A 17,571-nucleotide genomic window follows, 5' to 3' on the forward strand; every position below is an offset into this window, starting at 1 on the left:
TACTTGCCCCAAAAAGCCAAATAAATGGATTATTTCAAGTACAGTTCAAAATAGAGGGGGGGGGGGGGTAGTAAAAAGGGGGTTTTGTGGTAAGTATGATAATGTAATCATCCTCGTCTGGTTATTGCATATTGTCCACATCTCTGTGCTGGGCCCTGGAGCATCCAAATAGTTCTTTGCCATGTCTGATGTAGGTGCTTGCTCTTTGCACATTGTGGCAGTATGTGTCATGCTTTCATGTGGAGCTGTTTCTGGTAACGGGGAAGGTGCTGCTGCTTCTTAAAATGTGATTATGAAGGCACTTCATTGGGTCAGCCCCAGAAGTGGGTCTGACTCAGAGCCAGGCAGAGTTTCAAGCAACTTCTTAGAGAAGCCATCCTTACAGTCCCTTCCCCATTACCAGAAACAGCTCCACAGAAACCCGTGACACAGTGACATGTGATTATGATGTTTAGCACTTAAAAAAGGATTATTTAAAAAACCTGCCAAAAAACAACTCCTTTTTTGAGAAGATTCAGACTCTCCCAACTTAGAGAGGCAAAGCACAACAAACAGCACTGAAGGCTTACAGGAAGACTTGGAGAAAGAAGGTTGTATTCTAAATTAGATGCAGGTAGGGAGAGGGAGATTTTTCCGCTTTAGGTCTTTGGATTTTGCTGGGTATTTTTTGTTTTCTTGTACCTTCAGTTTTCAAGCTGCAATTGCACATGAACAAATGCAGCAACCTGAACCAATTTGAACAACTCTAGCCAAACTGCTGGAAGGCCTGCAGGCTCTGAAATAACCAGAAACTTCACAGATGAAGAGTAGATGTGGATTTAAAAGCGATACCACTGCATTAGGGATTTTAGGTAGAAATAGATCTTTGCGGTTTTGTTTCTGTTATATCTAAGGTTGTGTCCCTCACTTGCAGTGGTTACATCGGTCCTTCCGGGTGAGTAGATTTTCAGTGAAACGGCCTTAAAATTACAGGCTCTAGCTGTACAACGTTCCTGTGGTTCGCAGCGCCCCAAGGACGACCGGAGAGTAAGCAACAGGGCCCAAAAGAAGCTGAGCAGCTGCCGCAGTTACATAGAGGGGCCTAACGGCGCCGTTATTTGGGTGCGAATGATTAACACACGCCACTTAGCGGGGAGTCCTCACTGCCGTAGGGGGAGCAGCACGCAACGCAATGGCTGAAGGTGCGGAAGCATGGCCGGAGGAGTAATTTCCAACACCCGAGAAGCGGCGCGGCGGTACACCTGGAATCGCTGCCCGCCCGGCACCGAGGCAGGGCCGCTTCCCCGGGCGGGACGGGGCCCCCGCGGGCGGGACGGGGCCCCCGCGGGCGGGACGGGGCCCCCGCGGGCGGGACGGGGCCCCCGCGGGCGGGACGGGGCCCCCGCGGGCGGGACGGGGCCCCCGCGGGCGGGACGGGGCCCCCGCGGGCGGGACGGGGCCCCCGCGGGCGGGACGGGGCGGCGCATGCTCGCTATGGCAGGCCGCGCGGTGCCCTTCCCGCGGCGGATGTGACGTGCCGCGCCGTGGCGGGTGGCGGCGGGGCGCGCACGTGAAGCGGGCGGTGTGTGCGGCGATGGACGCGCTGGACCGGGTGGTGTGAGTGTCCCGTGAGGGCCGCGGGGAGCCCGCAGCCCGTGGGCGGTCGGGCACGAGGAGCCTGAGCGGGCGCTGCGGGAGCCGCGGGCGGCTGGGCGGCGCCGGGCTAGGGAGGGCTGCGGGAGGCCCCGCAGGGAGAAAAGGCCTCCGGAAAACGTGCGGAACGGGGGATGAACGGGCGCCGCCGTCCTTACAGCGATGGCAGGACAGCCCGCGCTCGGTGGCCGTGACTTCAGGGGGCGGTGGTGACCATTTGGCATTGAATTCACGTGTTTCTGTACGCTTGTAAGAACTGTCGGCATCTATAGTTGCAAGCACCTCTGTGGGGAGTATTGTTTGCGTTTTAAAAGCAAAGGAACATACCACTTCACCGGGAGGTTATTGAAAGCTTTGCATTCACCTGGTCGAAAAATGTAGTTCTTAAGCGATGTAGGTTACTATCGTATGAGCTCCGTGCCTCTTCTAAGGCAGTTGTGTTTCATCTGAATAAGGCATGGTACTGCTAGGTGGTTCAAGCCCCTCGATATGCCATACTTGAGATTTTCTTTTGGATGCCACTGGTTATCTTTGAGGAAATTTGTTTTCTTCTCATATGTGAGACCCTGACTTGGGGCTGGAGCTTTCAGCCTGTCAGTAGTCTATGTGAATTCTAGTATAGTTTAAGCTGTACTTAAATTAGCAGAAACTGAACAGTCTGAGACTAAAATCACCCATGCTAGCCTGGGGAGATGGAGAGGAAGAAGAATGGCAGTAAAAGATTGTGGTCTGGGAATTTAGCAGTGATTTTAACTCTGCAGGTTGGGATTAGTTGAGTCACTGAATAAGTTTAGTCCAGTTCTTGTCTTGTTCTACTGTTTTCTGCCGTGTCAGGTGTTGTTACTAATATTTTTAACTGTTAATTCAATATTACAGAAAGCCTAAAACCAAGAGAGCAAAGCGATTTCTTGAGAAGAGAGAGCCAAAGCTTAAAGAAAATACGAAAAATGCTATGCTCATAAAAGGAGGAAATGCAAACTTAACAGTGACTGAAGTGCTTAAAGACATTGTAAGTTGTTGGGTATAGTATGCAACCTTTAATTGTATAACTTTTTGTGTTACATCAAGGGTGCCTTCCTTTCTCTTTTTCATACAGTGTGCATATTCTCTGCTGCAAGATCAATATTTTCATACTTATTCCCCAAATATCAGGTTGACCAGTACTCCAGAGGTGTCATTAGCTGCCTCTCGATGGAGATGGTTTTCTTCCAATTTCTTCTTTGACAGAAGTTTTGAGCGTATTCTGGCTTTTCTTACTTCTTCATGCTTGTTCAGTATATAAGGTGAAGTGTTGCAAGTCCATCTGAAAGCAAGGGTATTAGATACAGAGTTAGGCCTGCATCACTCAGCTGAAGCCACATCCAAGAGTCCTGTAAATTGCTTGTGTGTATTGATATGGACCTTTCAGCCTTACAGAATTACCAATCCTGTTTTCTGACTCTTTACCTGAAGATATTGTAGCTATTCCTACACTCTTTTCTCTCCTTGCTTTGTTGTTTTCTGATCGCTTTTTTCCAGTGATAACTCCCTGTGTTACCTCATGCACCTAGAAGCAGAAAGATTCCATCAGTTGTGTTATTTCTTAATTTCTAGCAATAAACCATCCTACAATTGATTTAGAATCAAATTGCTAGCAACTTGAAGAGTTTTATTGAGAGCAAGCCTTTGGAGGTGTCTTCTTCCAGACCGATTTGCACAATTACTTTATTTCACGTGGTCTTGGAAGTTGTAGGGTTTTAGAAAAAGCAGTGCTGTGCATTTAAACGTGTGTTATCTTTAATATATTTAACTTTTATCTTTTGCAGTATGCTGTGAAGAAGCCTTTTGCTGTGCTCTATAAAAAGTAAGTGGCCTCACTTTGACGTCCTTGAGTCTTCTGACAAGACAGCTTTTAGTAATTTCAAAGCATGAATAGAGATGCTGATTACTGTGGGGGCTTGAACGATGGAAAGGGTTGCAGAAGGTGGCTGAGATGCATCATAAATTTCAGTAGACCAGAAAACAAGCTACATGCAGTCACTGTCGGTGCTGAGCCTAGTGCTGTGCCAAGAATTATGGGACGGGATTCAGCAAATTTGAACAGTTGGCTTCTCTGACTGATCTGTGCCAGCAGCTAGCGAGGTTCTGTGCCAGGTAGGTTGGCTACAGTTCTTGTATCCAAATTCTTACCCATTTGAGTTACAGATTATAATTGTAGACATGTCTTGCTCAAAATGGGAACTCGGTATCCGTATGGATGTAATGCAGAGGCATTACTGGGAACAGCTAAATTGAATGTTGGATGAAGAAGCACAGACAGTTGTTGATGTAGTGTCACTGATGGTGATCTGGAAGTCAGGCCTCAGGAAATGGGAAACGTGGAGGAAAGTACTCAAACTGGCAGCTGTGGCCCTCAGGCACTCCTGGCAGTTTTAATATGGGTTATGGTTTGAACTAAAACTGCCTCTCTACTGGAGTTTCCAGTAGAATGCAGAATGTTAGTGTTGTCAGAGAACTAGTTGCAAGTGCTTACCTGAGCCAGTTCTTTTTGCTTTTTTTAATCTTTTTTTAATCTACTTTTTTTCTTTTCCCTCTCAGAAAAAATATTACCAGGCCTTTTGAGGATCAAACATCATTAGTAAGTATAAACTACCTCCTCTGTTATGACATTTTACAGCCATAAAGTGAGGAACTTTATTCGAGAATGATTTTTTATCACTCTGTGAGAAACTACATGAGAAACAGTTTATAGGGAGTTTAGGTACATGGAAGGTAGAGCCATATCAAGATTTATGGTATTAGAGTATTTTCCCTCTGTCTGCAATACAGAATTGTCATGTTGTGAGGACTTTACTGTAAACTGAAAGGCAAATATAGGAGCCTGTAATACCGGTATAAGGAACAGTTCTTGATATGAAAGGAAAAAGAAACTGGTGTATTTCGGTTTTCTAAAAGTCAGGCTTCTAAAGTGGAATACCTTACAAACAACTTCAGTTTGTTGAATTCATGGATGAAAATGGTTAAATGGAGAGTTCGAAGCTTTCTGTGACTTCCTTGTGTTTGAATAGAGGAAGCAAAGCCGAGCTGAGTACCACATACAGACACACACATCAGCTGTGCAAGTGCGAGGTGGTCCCTGAGAGTTCTGTTCCAACATTCAGTCAAGAACTGTCAGAAAAATGTGCAATTTCCATTAAACACATGTACTTGGCTTGCAAAGTCTTTGCAGGAGTGGCTTTTCAGAGACTTGTACAGTATTTGGGAAGGGGGAGTGTGGGATGTGTGTGAAATAAGTTTGGTGGTATGTCCCCGTCTGGATTTGGTGTTGTTTCAGTGCTTTAAGATCAAGATACTTTATGAGCAGGAAAGCAAAAAATAGAGAGGCTAATCATTATCTTTCACACTTCTATATTTCAGTTGAACCATTACTTTAACTGCTGAAATAGATCTGTCATAAAGCAATAAATATATTTCCTTCAGCAAACAGAGAAAGAAGATAGTGATGTGGTTTTGCAGTAAAGACAAAACTGAATCTTCCCCAGAATAAGTTGTTTGGTTCCTGGTAATCATGATTTGGTTATGTTTACTCTGGGAAATAAAGGTCAGCTTTCCAATGCGTGAGGCAAGAGATGAAATAACTCACCGAAAATGCACACCAAATTGGGAATTTGGGGGTTTTAAGTAAATCTGTGTGTGAAGGAAAAAAGCCAAAACCAGTGTGTGTATATATATAAACACACATATACATATATTAAAAAAAAACAATGAATACACACTGGGAAAAAATGCACTTTCTTGTTTGAAGGGGATTGTTAAAATAAAGGGGAAGCATATCTAAGGAATTCCCTGTGAATAAAAAGAGAGAAGATGGGAGAGAGAGCTAAGGATCCTTAGTGATCACTAAAGATGCTTTTTTAAAAACTGAAGGCAGAAAACAGTGAGTGCTAGAAGAAATACTGAAATTGTATTGGACACCGGAGTTAAACAACTTTGTGTTAAGAACAAAAAAATTGTTGTGGTTGTAGCATAGATACACCAGCACAGCAATTTACTTATTCTGCCTTAATACTGACACTGAGGTGTTTTAGCACGTGCTTCAGTTCTGGTTTTAGCATGAAGCACAGTAATGTAGCCAGCCCTAAAATATTGTGAGAGGAGTGGAAAACTTACTGTAGGCAGCGAGGAAAGGTTTGTGACATTTTTTGCTGAAACTCTTGCAGTCTCACAGCTGGGTGACTTGGTTTCACAGGTGGAGAGGAACTAGCTGATCATCAGCTGACTGCTGGTTTAAGCTTCTGGTGATTTCTGGAAAAACATGACAACTAATGTTTTAAGTATTCCAGTGTTTTAAAAGGGAATTCTTCAGGGAACTTTAATTCTTTAACCTGGAAACAATGGGGTTTGGGTGACTGACAGCAGCTGACTAGAAAGGTATGGAACATCAAATCCAGTTAGATGATGTTTGGTTTGTTTTGATTTAACTTGGTTACAGGATTATTTCATTTTTTTTTTAAAGGATGTTGTTGCAGTACATGTGGTGTTCCAGTGGGCAGGAGATGTTTGAGTTTGCTGCATCTCTTTAATATTATCAGACAACTGTTAGAGCATTTACATATACCGACACACAATGATTAACAGAACTGTATGAGCAAATGTTTCAAGGGGATGATTCTGTTCTTGATCTGGCTACAACCAGGATTTTTCAGGGACCTGGCACCAGAGCTCAGTTCTGAGCCGTGTGATTTGTATGTGCACTTAATCCAGCCTAGGACTGCTCCTGGATGTGTTTCCTGACCTCCCAGAGGGGCAGAGCTGCAGTGTCTTCTCTGGGCTGCTGCTGTTGCAGGGATGGAAAGAGATGCAGTGACCTTTTGTGCTGGATGAATAGCATGTGTGTATATCTAGGAATTATGGTTGATATGTAGAATGAAGGACTGCCTTGAGAAGCAGCAGCGGAGAAAAGTATTTGGAGCTAGACGTCCTTGGAAAGAATTGCTGTAATGTTTCTCTGGACATAATACTGTAATAGGTTCTCTATCTACACCACCTGGAGAAAAGATGTCTCTGATACAGTCACCGCTGGCTTAGTTCTAGGTAGCATCTTAGTCTTAAATAATAAATTGTCGTGACATTGCTCTGTAGTAGGACTGTCATGCCGGAGTGTGAGAACGTTAGGTATTTGCAAATGTTCCTAGGCTTGCTGCTGAGGGAATTAACTGGTTCTTCAGAAGCTGTTAGGCAAAGCTAATATGCTGCATAGAACTTAGCTGGATAACTAAAGTGAGATGTTACAGCTGCAGTCAACTTGCAAATGTTTACCCTTTGGGCATGGAGAAGTGGTTGAAGGTATTTAACGTAAAAATAAATCATGAGGATTTATGAAAAAGAGTGTGATGGATAAAATGGCCAGAAAAAAAAAAAAAGCCTGGCTTGATCTTGACTTCTTTAAGGCAATGGGAGATAAAAAAAGAGATTAATCGTTATTTGAACCTTGACTCCTGCTGTCAATCTGGATTTATGTGGACCTGGACGTGCTCAAAAGTCTTCTGGTAATTGCAGTTGCTCTAATTAAGCAGCTCCTACACTCACATGTGTGTGACATACACTTCCACCAAATAATTTAAAACTTTATTCTCTTCCTCCACTGTAGGAATTTTTTTCCAAGAAGTCAGATTGTTCGTTGTTTCTCTTTGGCTCTCATAACAAGAAACGACCTAACAACCTGATAATAGGTAATATGTCTCACTTGGGTTCTTATTTGGATGAAAAGTCGAGTTTTCAATGAGTATTTAAATAGCTGGAGGTTTTGTTTTTAACTTTCACAGGCCGCATGTTTGACTATCACGTCCTAGACATGATTGAGCTAGGCATTGAGAAATTTGTATCCCTAAAAGATCTGAAGGTAAGGGAACTCTAAGTCAGTATTTCATTGCCATCTACCGGTGGGTTTTTTTGATGCATTGTTTTTTCCTGTGCTTTGAAGTGAGAACAGGAGTTGCTTAAACAAGCATTTTATGCAATATATGAGGATTGATAACTTTTGTACCCTCAAGTGTTGTTTTTATGCTCCATATTTGTTTGTTTGGTTTTTTTTTTAGTTTTGGTCGTTCTTAAGCAAGCTTGCCACTTTCTTTGTAAATTCTTTTTCTTTGTTTATTCCTAATATTTTCCTTTTTAATTAATTTACAAAATTTCTCAGTCTCAGATTCTGCTCGTGGTAGGTTCCTACATAAACTGGGGTAGGCTTTGAAAACTGAAATTGCTCTTCCCAAATCATAACCAAAGAGAATTGTTCTGACTGAGATGATTCTAAAACTTTATTTAGCTTTTGGTAGCACACCAGTGCTGCTTTTCAGGGAACTATATTTGATTCAGACTAGGAGCTAACGTCTTGGCTATATAAACACAAAGAAAATTCACCTTTTATGACTGTGTTAGGCTCATTTTGGCAAGACTACAGTATATTTCATGTGTGTACTTCTGTATCAAGGTCTTTGCAGTGTACACTGCAAAAATAATGAATCTTTGTGGTCCTTACTGTCATCACTATGTATAAACCAGCAGGATAGTTTTGAGGAATAGTGAAGAAATTATGATTTATAAGGATGAATCTTACCTTTGAAGTCAAATCGTAGCCTATGTCTTCATATAACTGTTTATAGTAGGGAAGTTAGAGTTAAGTGAATGTATTTATTGGCAAGAATTAAAATTGAGTGATTGACTGAACTAGTCTTTTAGCCTTTTGCCTGTGCTCTGTAGTGTCAGAAGTACAGTAGAATAGTTTGGCTCTAATTTTATTTTCCTTTCTAGAGGTTGCAATCACATTGACTCATTTTCACTGGAAGGTGTTACCTTGTACATTTTATAGTAAAGGATAACTCTTTTTAAATCCAGCACAAGGATTGGTACAGTTCACATTTTAAATACACATGCAGTGGTGTTTAATGGCAAAAAAGTATCTGTTATGTCCATATTGATCACAGGTGACAAGAGATTTTCATGCAGTTTTGATTGGCTGGCCACCTATTAAGTCAATAAGATATTTCATAACACAGTCTGTTATGTTTATTCTGGTTTAAAATTCTTACTCTGCAGAATAGTAAATGTCCTGAGGGAACAAAACCTATGTTGATATTTGCTGGTGACATGTTTGATGTCAATGAAGAATACAGACGACTGAAGAGCCTTCTTATTGGTCAGTATTTTGATTATTTGGACACTAAGATTGCACAAATCTGTAGTAAAGTGATCTGCTGGGAAATGCTGATTTGTCAATTGGTGTTTGCATTCTGCACAGAAACAAGAACAGGGACTTGTGAATTTCATGTCACGTGACATTAAAGTTAACTAACCATCATGACTGTTAGAGGGAGGAGAAGAGACTAGCCTAAAAGACTCTGAAGCTGAAAATGTTCACTAAAATTTGTGACTTGGATTGTGGAAAAATTCTGATGTTTCTCAAAAAGTGTTTGCCTCGGAATTGTACCAGATCATGGCTTTTCTAACTAGTGTTTTTGAAATACCTGGTTTGAAATCAGTTGGTTAAGTTCAGAAAGTGGGATATTTTTGCTAAGAAGAAAGTCAAATCAGTGTAATTGAGCTTACGTTTTCATAATGAAAGCATTTTCTCTTGGAAATTTGACCAATTCTAACAAAAGTGCCATTGATTGGAGTACTTGGAAAGAATATGTGCAGTAACAATCGTCTGTAGATAAAAGCTGTGTCATAACTTCAAGGCAGGCTTGGAGCTTAGTAAAAAAGCTAGCATAAAGGGGTTTTTTTTAATTGTCTCAAGGCTGGAGGCTCTGGAAGATAAAGCACGTTGTGGATTTTTTTCTGGGGAGCTACAAAATATTATTTATACTTTGAGTAGCTTTTTGGGACAGAAGTCATATAGTACTATATCTCTTGACACTTAAAAAATGCATCTTGCTTGATAGAATTAGATCTAGTAAGTAGACTGGTGCATTTTTTGGTTTTAATAGGTTTCCTAAAAGTAGCTTGCCATTTTTTTTCTTCTTTTCTCTTTTTTTGTGTGTTTGTTTTTAAAGCTACGTTAAAGTACTGAAGCTGATCTAATAAGAACAGTCATCTTTTGGTTCTATTCTTGGGTTGTACCAATTATAATCTTACAGGTTTTGGAAGATCTCCCTTTCATATAAGTATTGATTAGGCTCTCTTTTTCCTAGGCAAGCAGGTAAATGATCTTTAGGAACAGACTTTAAAAATGAGTTGTGTGGCTTTGGGGTTTTGTTGGGTTTTTTTTCCCCTTAGCATCATAATTCATTAAAGTGTTTCATCTGGAATGAGATTGAAAAGGGAGGAGGAGAGAAGATCTGCATCCTCTCAATACAGCTGACTGGTTCTTAGGGGTAGGTGAAAGGCTGGTAATAGTGCTTATGAACCTTTGAAGGTGGATGGATGTGGATTGCAAAGATGAGTGAGTTTTCACACTACATATATGTGTTCCTGTGACTGAATATTTATGCTGCAGGAAGCAGGTACATTATTTCCTGAAGTGTGTCTTGTTCAGGCATCTGCATAACATTGCTCGTTGGCATCCCGACATGCTCGTACACCCCATGATCAAACCACTTGATGCCATAAATAGGAGACATGCATCACTTGATAGTTGCCAAAGGACTAACTAGTCTTTCCTGTGCTTTGTCTTGTGATGTTTGTTTGGCCATCCTCCTCTCTTATTTATTTGTTTTCAATGATTCTGCAGTCAAATGTACTCAACACCCAATCTTTCTTGAATTTACTCCAAGAACTCCAGGTCTTAATGTTCTTCTGACTTCTGTGAAATATCTAGATACAAAACAAGAGACAAAAGAAAAGGTTAAGGAGTGTAAAGGCTTGAAGGTATCACTAACCCAATTAAAATCATAATAATTTGAGCTGCTTCAAAACTGCCTTTAGCTGATAGGGAAGCACTGATTCTTTCTGTTCCTGCAGAAGATGGTGCTTTTACACCTGCAACTCTAGAAAGACAGAAAAATGTCTTTGTAGCAGCAACAGCAAATATTTTGTTACTGTGACAGTCTTGTTGGTATCCCAGAGGGAATATTAGATAACTAATAGCTTCTTGCTGCCATAGTAATGTGATGCCAGTGATGATGATGATCAACCAAGCTCTCATGCGCTTTTGTGATATCAAAAGGGATTGTGCATGTTTGAAATATCATCTTACGGCAGTTTCTTTGTATAATTAAAGGCAAGGGTGAATTGTTATCCTCATGGTAACAAAACCCTATAGTCTGCTTAAGTTGTCAAGTGGAAGAGGTTATGCAAAGTAAATGGCAGCTGCATTTTTCTTGACAGACCTGGAAGACAAATACATCCCATTCTTTCTCTCTTTAGTTAAAGTTGCCAGCTGTTGTGGTAGTGTAGGAATTAATTTACAGTGTAAATCCTTCAAATGCTGTTCATGAAATTCTGATAACTTTTTATGCTTGTGTCAGTAATATGTTTCATCTCTTTTACAATGTCACCTGCTTGCTAGTTTGTTATGGCGCATTCATTTCATCCTCAGAATGGCTAGGTGTTATGTGACTTGCTTGTACACTTTCAAATGCTGGAGACCTTTACAATCTTAGATTGACTGTCAGCTTGTTCTTTGTACAGCCTCCCTCACACAAGCTTTTTTGAGTGTCTTAAAAGATTTGTGGTTTTTTTCTGGCCAAGAACGGGAATAATTTGGAATCATCTAGGGTAGAGTTTGAACTCTGCTAATGCTAACCATAGCTACATAGGTTCCAGTGTTACCAGCTTTTGGACAGGAATTGATACAAAAAGAAGTGTATAGACTCTCATTTCAAACTAATTTAGAAATATAATCTGAAAATGGAAAGGTCTGTCCTGTGAAGCTCTCTGGAGGAAAAAGTAAACTAGAAGTTGGAAACATGTTGAGGAAAAGGGGGAGAGAGAACTAGGAATGGAAAGAAAGGAGAAAGCAAGTCTCTAGTCCAACCAAAGCAAGAGCTGTAAATCAAGAGTACATTAAAAAAGCTTCAACTCTTTGGATATACTGAAGTGTAAGGTTTCTGCAGCTGTTCAGCATTGCCAGGGAACAGAAATTTCTGACCACCTGCATTTGTTGGAAGAGATCATCCTGTGGGTAAAAAGATGTGCAATGCCACAGGAAAATATGAAAGGGAGATGTTGTCAGTAAAACCACCATAAATGTAAGCTTGTGTACCCACTGAGAACTAGGCAAAGGGAAAATATATGCCAGAAGCAAATGAAATATTTTGTTAGCAACTTTTCCTCTAACTGCAAACTCAGCCCACAAGAGGAGGAGACAGCATATTTAATTGACCAAGAAAATTTCCTGGCAAGATTCTAGCTGGTATCTGCCAGCAAGACTTTGTTTTGGTTGTCAGTCCAGTGCTGATACTCTTGAAAAAGGTAGTGGAGGAAAAGACAACTAGCTGAGGGATCTGAAAGTGGGACAGAACGGAAAAGACTGATGTGTTTTGCATCTGCTACTAGTTCTCTGATATTTCAGCTTTATCGTGTCATGTTTATTAGCACACCTTGTTCCCTCAGTCAAGGTCACATTCTTTCTCCACCCTCTGCATATGTTGGACAGATTGCTGTGTTTATTGCAAGCTCTGATTGCAGTGTTTTTTTCACAGCCTGATACAAGAACCTCACTAGAGACGGCTCGTTTTGCATTTATCTTGTATTTCAGTGTCCTATCTGCAAACTAAGCAAGTATTTTGAGTGTCTTGTTTTTGTAGATATGTGTTGCTCATTAAATAGAGAAAATGTTAGTTGTAGTAACAAATAGTGCTTTACCTAAAGGACAGAAGGGCTTTATTGTAGGGGAAGTAGGAAAGAAACAATGTATCTAAACTTTTTCCCCAAATCGGAAAGAGAAAATGTAGGTCAGAGCAGACAAGGTCCAGTTTTGATCTGTTTTGTACTGTTTTCGATCCTTCTTTCTACTCTTCCAAATCTGTCTCTGTTTAAGAATCTTTAAGTTTCACTTTTTTGAATGATATCTTTAAACAGATACCTGTTCTAATGGCTTCTCTCTATTGATCCATGTTCAGCTGAGCATGAACTGACCTAAACACAAATAAGATACATTTCGTTTTTCTGCCTTTAGAGCTGAATATTTAGAAGAACAAACAATGCCATTGTCCTAGTTAGCTTAATAAGTTACTGCTCTGAAAGTATATTTGCTCTTCTCCATGCACTTATCTTCAGGTAGTGTATATATAGCTTCTGGGTTATCTCTGGGAAGTCCATGTGTTCCTCTCAGGATATCTATGTGCATTTGGTTTCACCAATGCAGGGGCTAACACAAGCAACATTAAGCATGTCTCCTGTGTTCTGGCAGGGCTGCAGTTTTAAGTAGTGCATGCTTTGTGAGATTCTCCTTAAACATAAGAGACTTGACCATGCCATGTGTAGCCTTGCTGAGTTAGCTGCGGTAAAAATAACTATGCAGGCAAGGAGTCCACATCAGTGCCGTGGTGCAGGGCCATTATGAAATCAACCCATTTGCTACAGTCATATGTTGGTTTGATTTTTTTTTTTTTGGTCCAAGAAATCTGACATTTATTGTTTTAAAATACTCTTTTAGATTTCTTCAGAGGTCCTACCGTGCCCAGTATTCGTCTGGCTGGTTTAGAGTATGTTCTGCATTTCACAGCTGTGGATGGGAAAATTTACATGCGAAGCTATAAGTGAGTATGTGATTCATCTATTTGTTTGCTTTTTGGTACACTTGTCAGCTTTACTCCAAATTTAGGTCGTAGTTTTTTTATTTAACTGGCTTGAGCAGTAGTTTGCTGCATTTAAAATATGATGTGTGGAGTTGTTCTAGCATAACACAAAGTAATTTGTACAGAAGAGGGAAAATTCTGAAGCCCTACACCTGCTGCTTCCTTCTGCGTTGAGCTCCCGCTTATAGCCCAGAGGATTGCTTTCATATGGTTGGATTAGGGATGTAAATTAATGTGGTGAATTCAGAGGAGTGTCTTGGATACCCTAGACTTAATCTGTTCTCAGACTGATTTCTAGGACTCTCCTCACTTGTTTGTCGGAGAAGGATGGGTGGTAGCCTGCAGCCACTGTTACGCAAGGGAAAACAGGAAAAGGCAGGACAAGATGATCTTTCTTGTTGCATTGGTGTTCACCTTCACAGTTCATGGCCTTGCCGTAGGAGGCTGTGAGCACGCATAGCCTGTGTTCTGTGCAATTTTGATTTATCTTACAACAGAATTGCTTTTATCAGTTGCAAAACAAACCAAAGACATTCTTGCTTAGTGCTCAGGATATTTTGCTGTAAAGGAGAGTAAATATTCCATGCCTATCAATAGGCAGGGCACTCACTGTTTTGAATTTGAGGAGCAATATGACTTTCAAGGTTCCGGGACTGAGTTTTGACAGTAATACTGAGCTAATTTAAAAAGGTTAAATTAGGCAGGTTATATTTTGGGTGTGTTCAACTTGTGATGGGACAGATGTAATATAAATGGTTATCGACAGACATCTTTCCCAATAGTAGAGCTAGTGGTAGCAATTGTTTGTAATGGTCTTTGAACTGTGGGGTTGAACCTGCCCTTTAGGAAGATGGCTGAGTCTTTATATCAGAGGACAATGTTGCTCTTGGTTGATTTTCCCTTCTAGGGTGCTTCTGAAGAAATCTGGCTGTAAAATACCAAGAATTGAACTGGAAGAGATGGGACCTTCATTAGATCTGGTTATGCGGAGGACACATTTAGCTTCAGATGACCTTTATAAGCTGTCTTTAAAACAACCAAAAGCCCTGAAGGTATGTGCCTTAGAAACTATCTTACTTCCAGATCTATCTGTGAAATAGCTGAGCAAAAGCCGAAGTATTAGTTATTGTGTATTTGACCAAAGCTTGCTTCTGTGTAGGGCAACTGAACTTTCTGGGGCCACAGTATTTTTGTGGTGGTCAGCTGGCAAACTCTTCCTTCTGGAAGCATGTAGAAAAAAAAAAATCTTAATTTCTAAGCTCCAGTCCATGGTTTTAGGGATCTGATTCTCAGCAGAACTCCTGGCACACTCTCCTCAGAAATACTAATGTTGTTCTTCCCTTACAGCCAAAGAAGAAGAAGAATATCTCCCATGACGTGTTCGGTACAACGTATGGTCGAATCCACATGCAGAAGCAAGATCTTGCTAAACTGCAGACACGGAAGATGAAAGGGTTAAAAAAGAGGCCAGCAGACAAGTCAGCTGAAGATGGTGGGGTTAGTCCCAAAAAGTCAAAATCAGCTTGAAAGTCTGGAACGGCTTTGAGAACTCTGTACCTTCCAATTCATTACGTATATTGTAATATAAGTGTCGGACATAAAAGATGCAGCTGCTCTTTGCCTTAGTTTTGTTGAAAAAATCTTTGTAATGGTTTGTTATTTTAAAGGGAACATGGGGGTGTTGAGCTTTTACACGAAACTTGGTTATTTAAAATAAAAATATGATTTTACTTGCTTAATTTTCCAAAGCTGAGAATTTGTCCACTTGGTGCTAGCAAACATATGCTGGTCACACAGATGCCTTGTTTCCCAGGTGGTTTTGTGGCTCTTGTGTTGGGAGCCATGGATCAATCAGCTTATAGATCCTGCACAGGACCAGGGGACTGTGTACCTGCAATAGCCATGGCACCACTGCTCTGCTCATTTAAGTGTTTCAGTGCAGCTTTTGCACAACAGCCATACTCCACACACTCTTACCCATTTTCTAAAGTGATCTCACTCAGTGTGTCTGATACCAGTCTCTTTTCAACTGTCACACCAAGCCCTACTTTACATTTGCAGAATCTGGAGTGATTAAGGTGTTTTTAAGGTGTTCATCACCATGGCAGCAGAGCACCTGCTGTTTGCTTTAGACACAAATGAAACATTTACGGTTTTAGTTGCAATCTTTGATGTTTGATCTGTGCCCAGAATGGAAGTATGTGAAGCAACCACCAAAGGTGCAAGTCTCTTCTTACCCTGCTTTCCTCATAAGTTTGTGCTCATGAGTTGGTAAAGACTCAGTTAAAGGGAAGGAGAGTTCAGGAGATTGTGGTGAGATGTTCTGTGTTTTGGAACATATTGAAAAAACTTTTTTTCCCCTCCTTTTGCTTTTCTTTGGAAGCTATTGCTCTGCCCTTTAGCATAACTGTGATAAAAGTGCACACACTTTAGCATGGACACAGCAAGCTTGCTCATCCTCATTATGTTTTTCATACATTATCTTGTTAGTTTCCTTGGTGTAATCAGCTGAAGTGTCACATTAGAAAAAGGCACTTTGTTGTTTTCACCGATCTTTCATTTATCTTCAATATATTATCTGAGTTTTTTTAAATACCATTACATGAAATAAATTGCATGTCTGTCTCTATATCCCTTTCTCCAATATATAGCCAGGTGTTTGGGAAATGGATAAATCAATAAGCTACTTCAGGTTTGTTTTTACCCACCCTATCTTTCTGCAGTACAAATTCCTACACTCAACTGAAAGCCATATTTGGTAATAGCTGTGGAAGAACGATATTAATGGGCATGGTGTCTTTTCATGAATTTACAGTCATAAAAGTAATAGTAAAAGACTCTTAGGTTTGTGAAAGACACCATGCCCATAGTCATAAGAGACTAAGTTGCATTTTCCTTATTTGGAAGCTAATTTTGGTGTTTAATTTGGTGTTTAAAAACTGAACTTGGCAGCAGTAATGAAGACCAGCTAGAGTCCTGTCACCTTAGTAGTAAGGAGTGAGGCAGTTTTTCAGTAGCAGCCCTCAGAGAGAAGTTGTTGCATCCTGGCATTGGTTTTGTTTAATGCTAGTGTACGTTCATTCCTTGTCTGAAGAGGAAGCTGGGGCAGGTGGAGGCTACTACACCTTCTGACAACTGATTGTGGCTACTGGGACACTTCAGGGATGCAGAGTCCTTGAGCACAGGAAACTGGTCAGTGGGGAGAACGCATGTGTGTTGATTCACTTTTTGCAGGGTCTTTTTGTCTCTACTACCTGGAGGTGGGACCCAGAATGCCAGCTGTCCCACCCCTGTGGATGTTGGTGTGAACACACTTTTCTTCTTAGTTTTTGTACTGATGAGGTGTGGGCATGTTGTGCCCAAATGTGTGAGGCACAGAGAATTCTGGACATGGTGTAAGGATATTTAAGCTATGTTTTTTCCTTCTCGTCACTTTCCAGTTACTTGTTAGCAAGGACTAAAATTTGCTTAATTTCTGCTAGATACTATATACTGCTCCAAGTGGTGCCGTTTTAGTGCAAACTCTTGGGTAGGAAGTGGAAATGCTCTTGTTTTTCATGGCAGAAAGGAACCACTGTAACCTCTGTATAATGAGATAAGATTAAGTAGAATTAGCAACCAAGTTCACCTCCTTTCTTTCAGAGAAGCTTTAACCTTCCTGTGAAGCAATGATTAAGCCACAAGGCTGATGGCTAATGTGATTTTATTTTGGGAGGGGGTGTATGGCATGTACAACTGCACCTCTGCATGATTGGCAATTGCTAAAATTCCAAGTATCTGATTTAACTCAAGGTAAATGGAGATAGGAAGGTTAAATATAACCATTTTAGTGGCATATTCTTATTTCCCAGCATCTTTTAAAGTGTGATGAAATTTGTCAGGTGCTACAATGCAGCTGTGTGCGTGGGGAACACACCAGGTGGTGCTCAAAGGGGCACCTGGTGAAGGGGCTTGCCTTGCCTCAGTTACTCCTTGCTTCCAGAGTTCACCAGGCTCTGAAAACACATAAACGTGGCCTCAGGGTTTGCAGGGCACGAGCAAAGCCTACCTGGCATGTTCACCCCTTTCCTCTGGCTTTCATCTTCTTACCTCCCAGCACACTGGAGATAGCTTTATTTACGGGTTGAGTGTAGGAATAAATTGAGTTTCAAGAAAATCCCCATGGGTGAAGCGCGGCTCCTGAGGCTGTACCTCTGCGGTAAAACGGAGGTGGGGTTGCAAA

At 41.0% G+C, this 17,571-nt stretch overlaps 1 protein-coding gene across 2 annotated transcripts; it reads left to right on the forward strand.

Annotated features, from left to right (window-relative positions):
* Window positions 1-1,036: 1,036 nt before the first annotated feature.
* Window positions 1,037-15,942, forward strand: RPF2 (ribosome production factor 2 homolog). 2 transcript variants are annotated; one of them, XM_061990495.1, is made up of 10 exons: window positions 1,037-1,181; window positions 2,509-2,641; window positions 3,438-3,475; window positions 4,210-4,249; window positions 7,262-7,343; window positions 7,437-7,513; window positions 8,707-8,806; window positions 13,208-13,310; window positions 14,257-14,401; window positions 14,697-15,942. In XM_061990495.1, the coding sequence occupies exons 2-10, from the start codon at window positions 2,585-2,587 to the stop codon at window positions 14,874-14,876; spliced, it is 822 nt and encodes a 273-aa protein (XP_061846479.1). In that variant the 5' UTR covers window positions 1,037-1,181; window positions 2,509-2,584; the 3' UTR covers window positions 14,877-15,942. The 2 variants fall into 2 exon arrangements, with proteins under 2 accessions (XP_061846479.1, XP_061846478.1); XM_061990494.1 differs by lacking the exon at window positions 1,037-1,181 and adding an exon at window positions 1,463-1,596.
* The last annotated feature ends 1,629 nt before the right edge of the window (window positions 15,943-17,571 follow it).

Source organism: Colius striatus, chromosome 2 (assembly GCF_028858725.1).
Source record: "Colius striatus isolate bColStr4 chromosome 2, bColStr4.1.hap1, whole genome shotgun sequence".
NCBI lineage: Eukaryota > Metazoa > Chordata > Aves > Coliiformes > Coliidae > Colius > Colius striatus.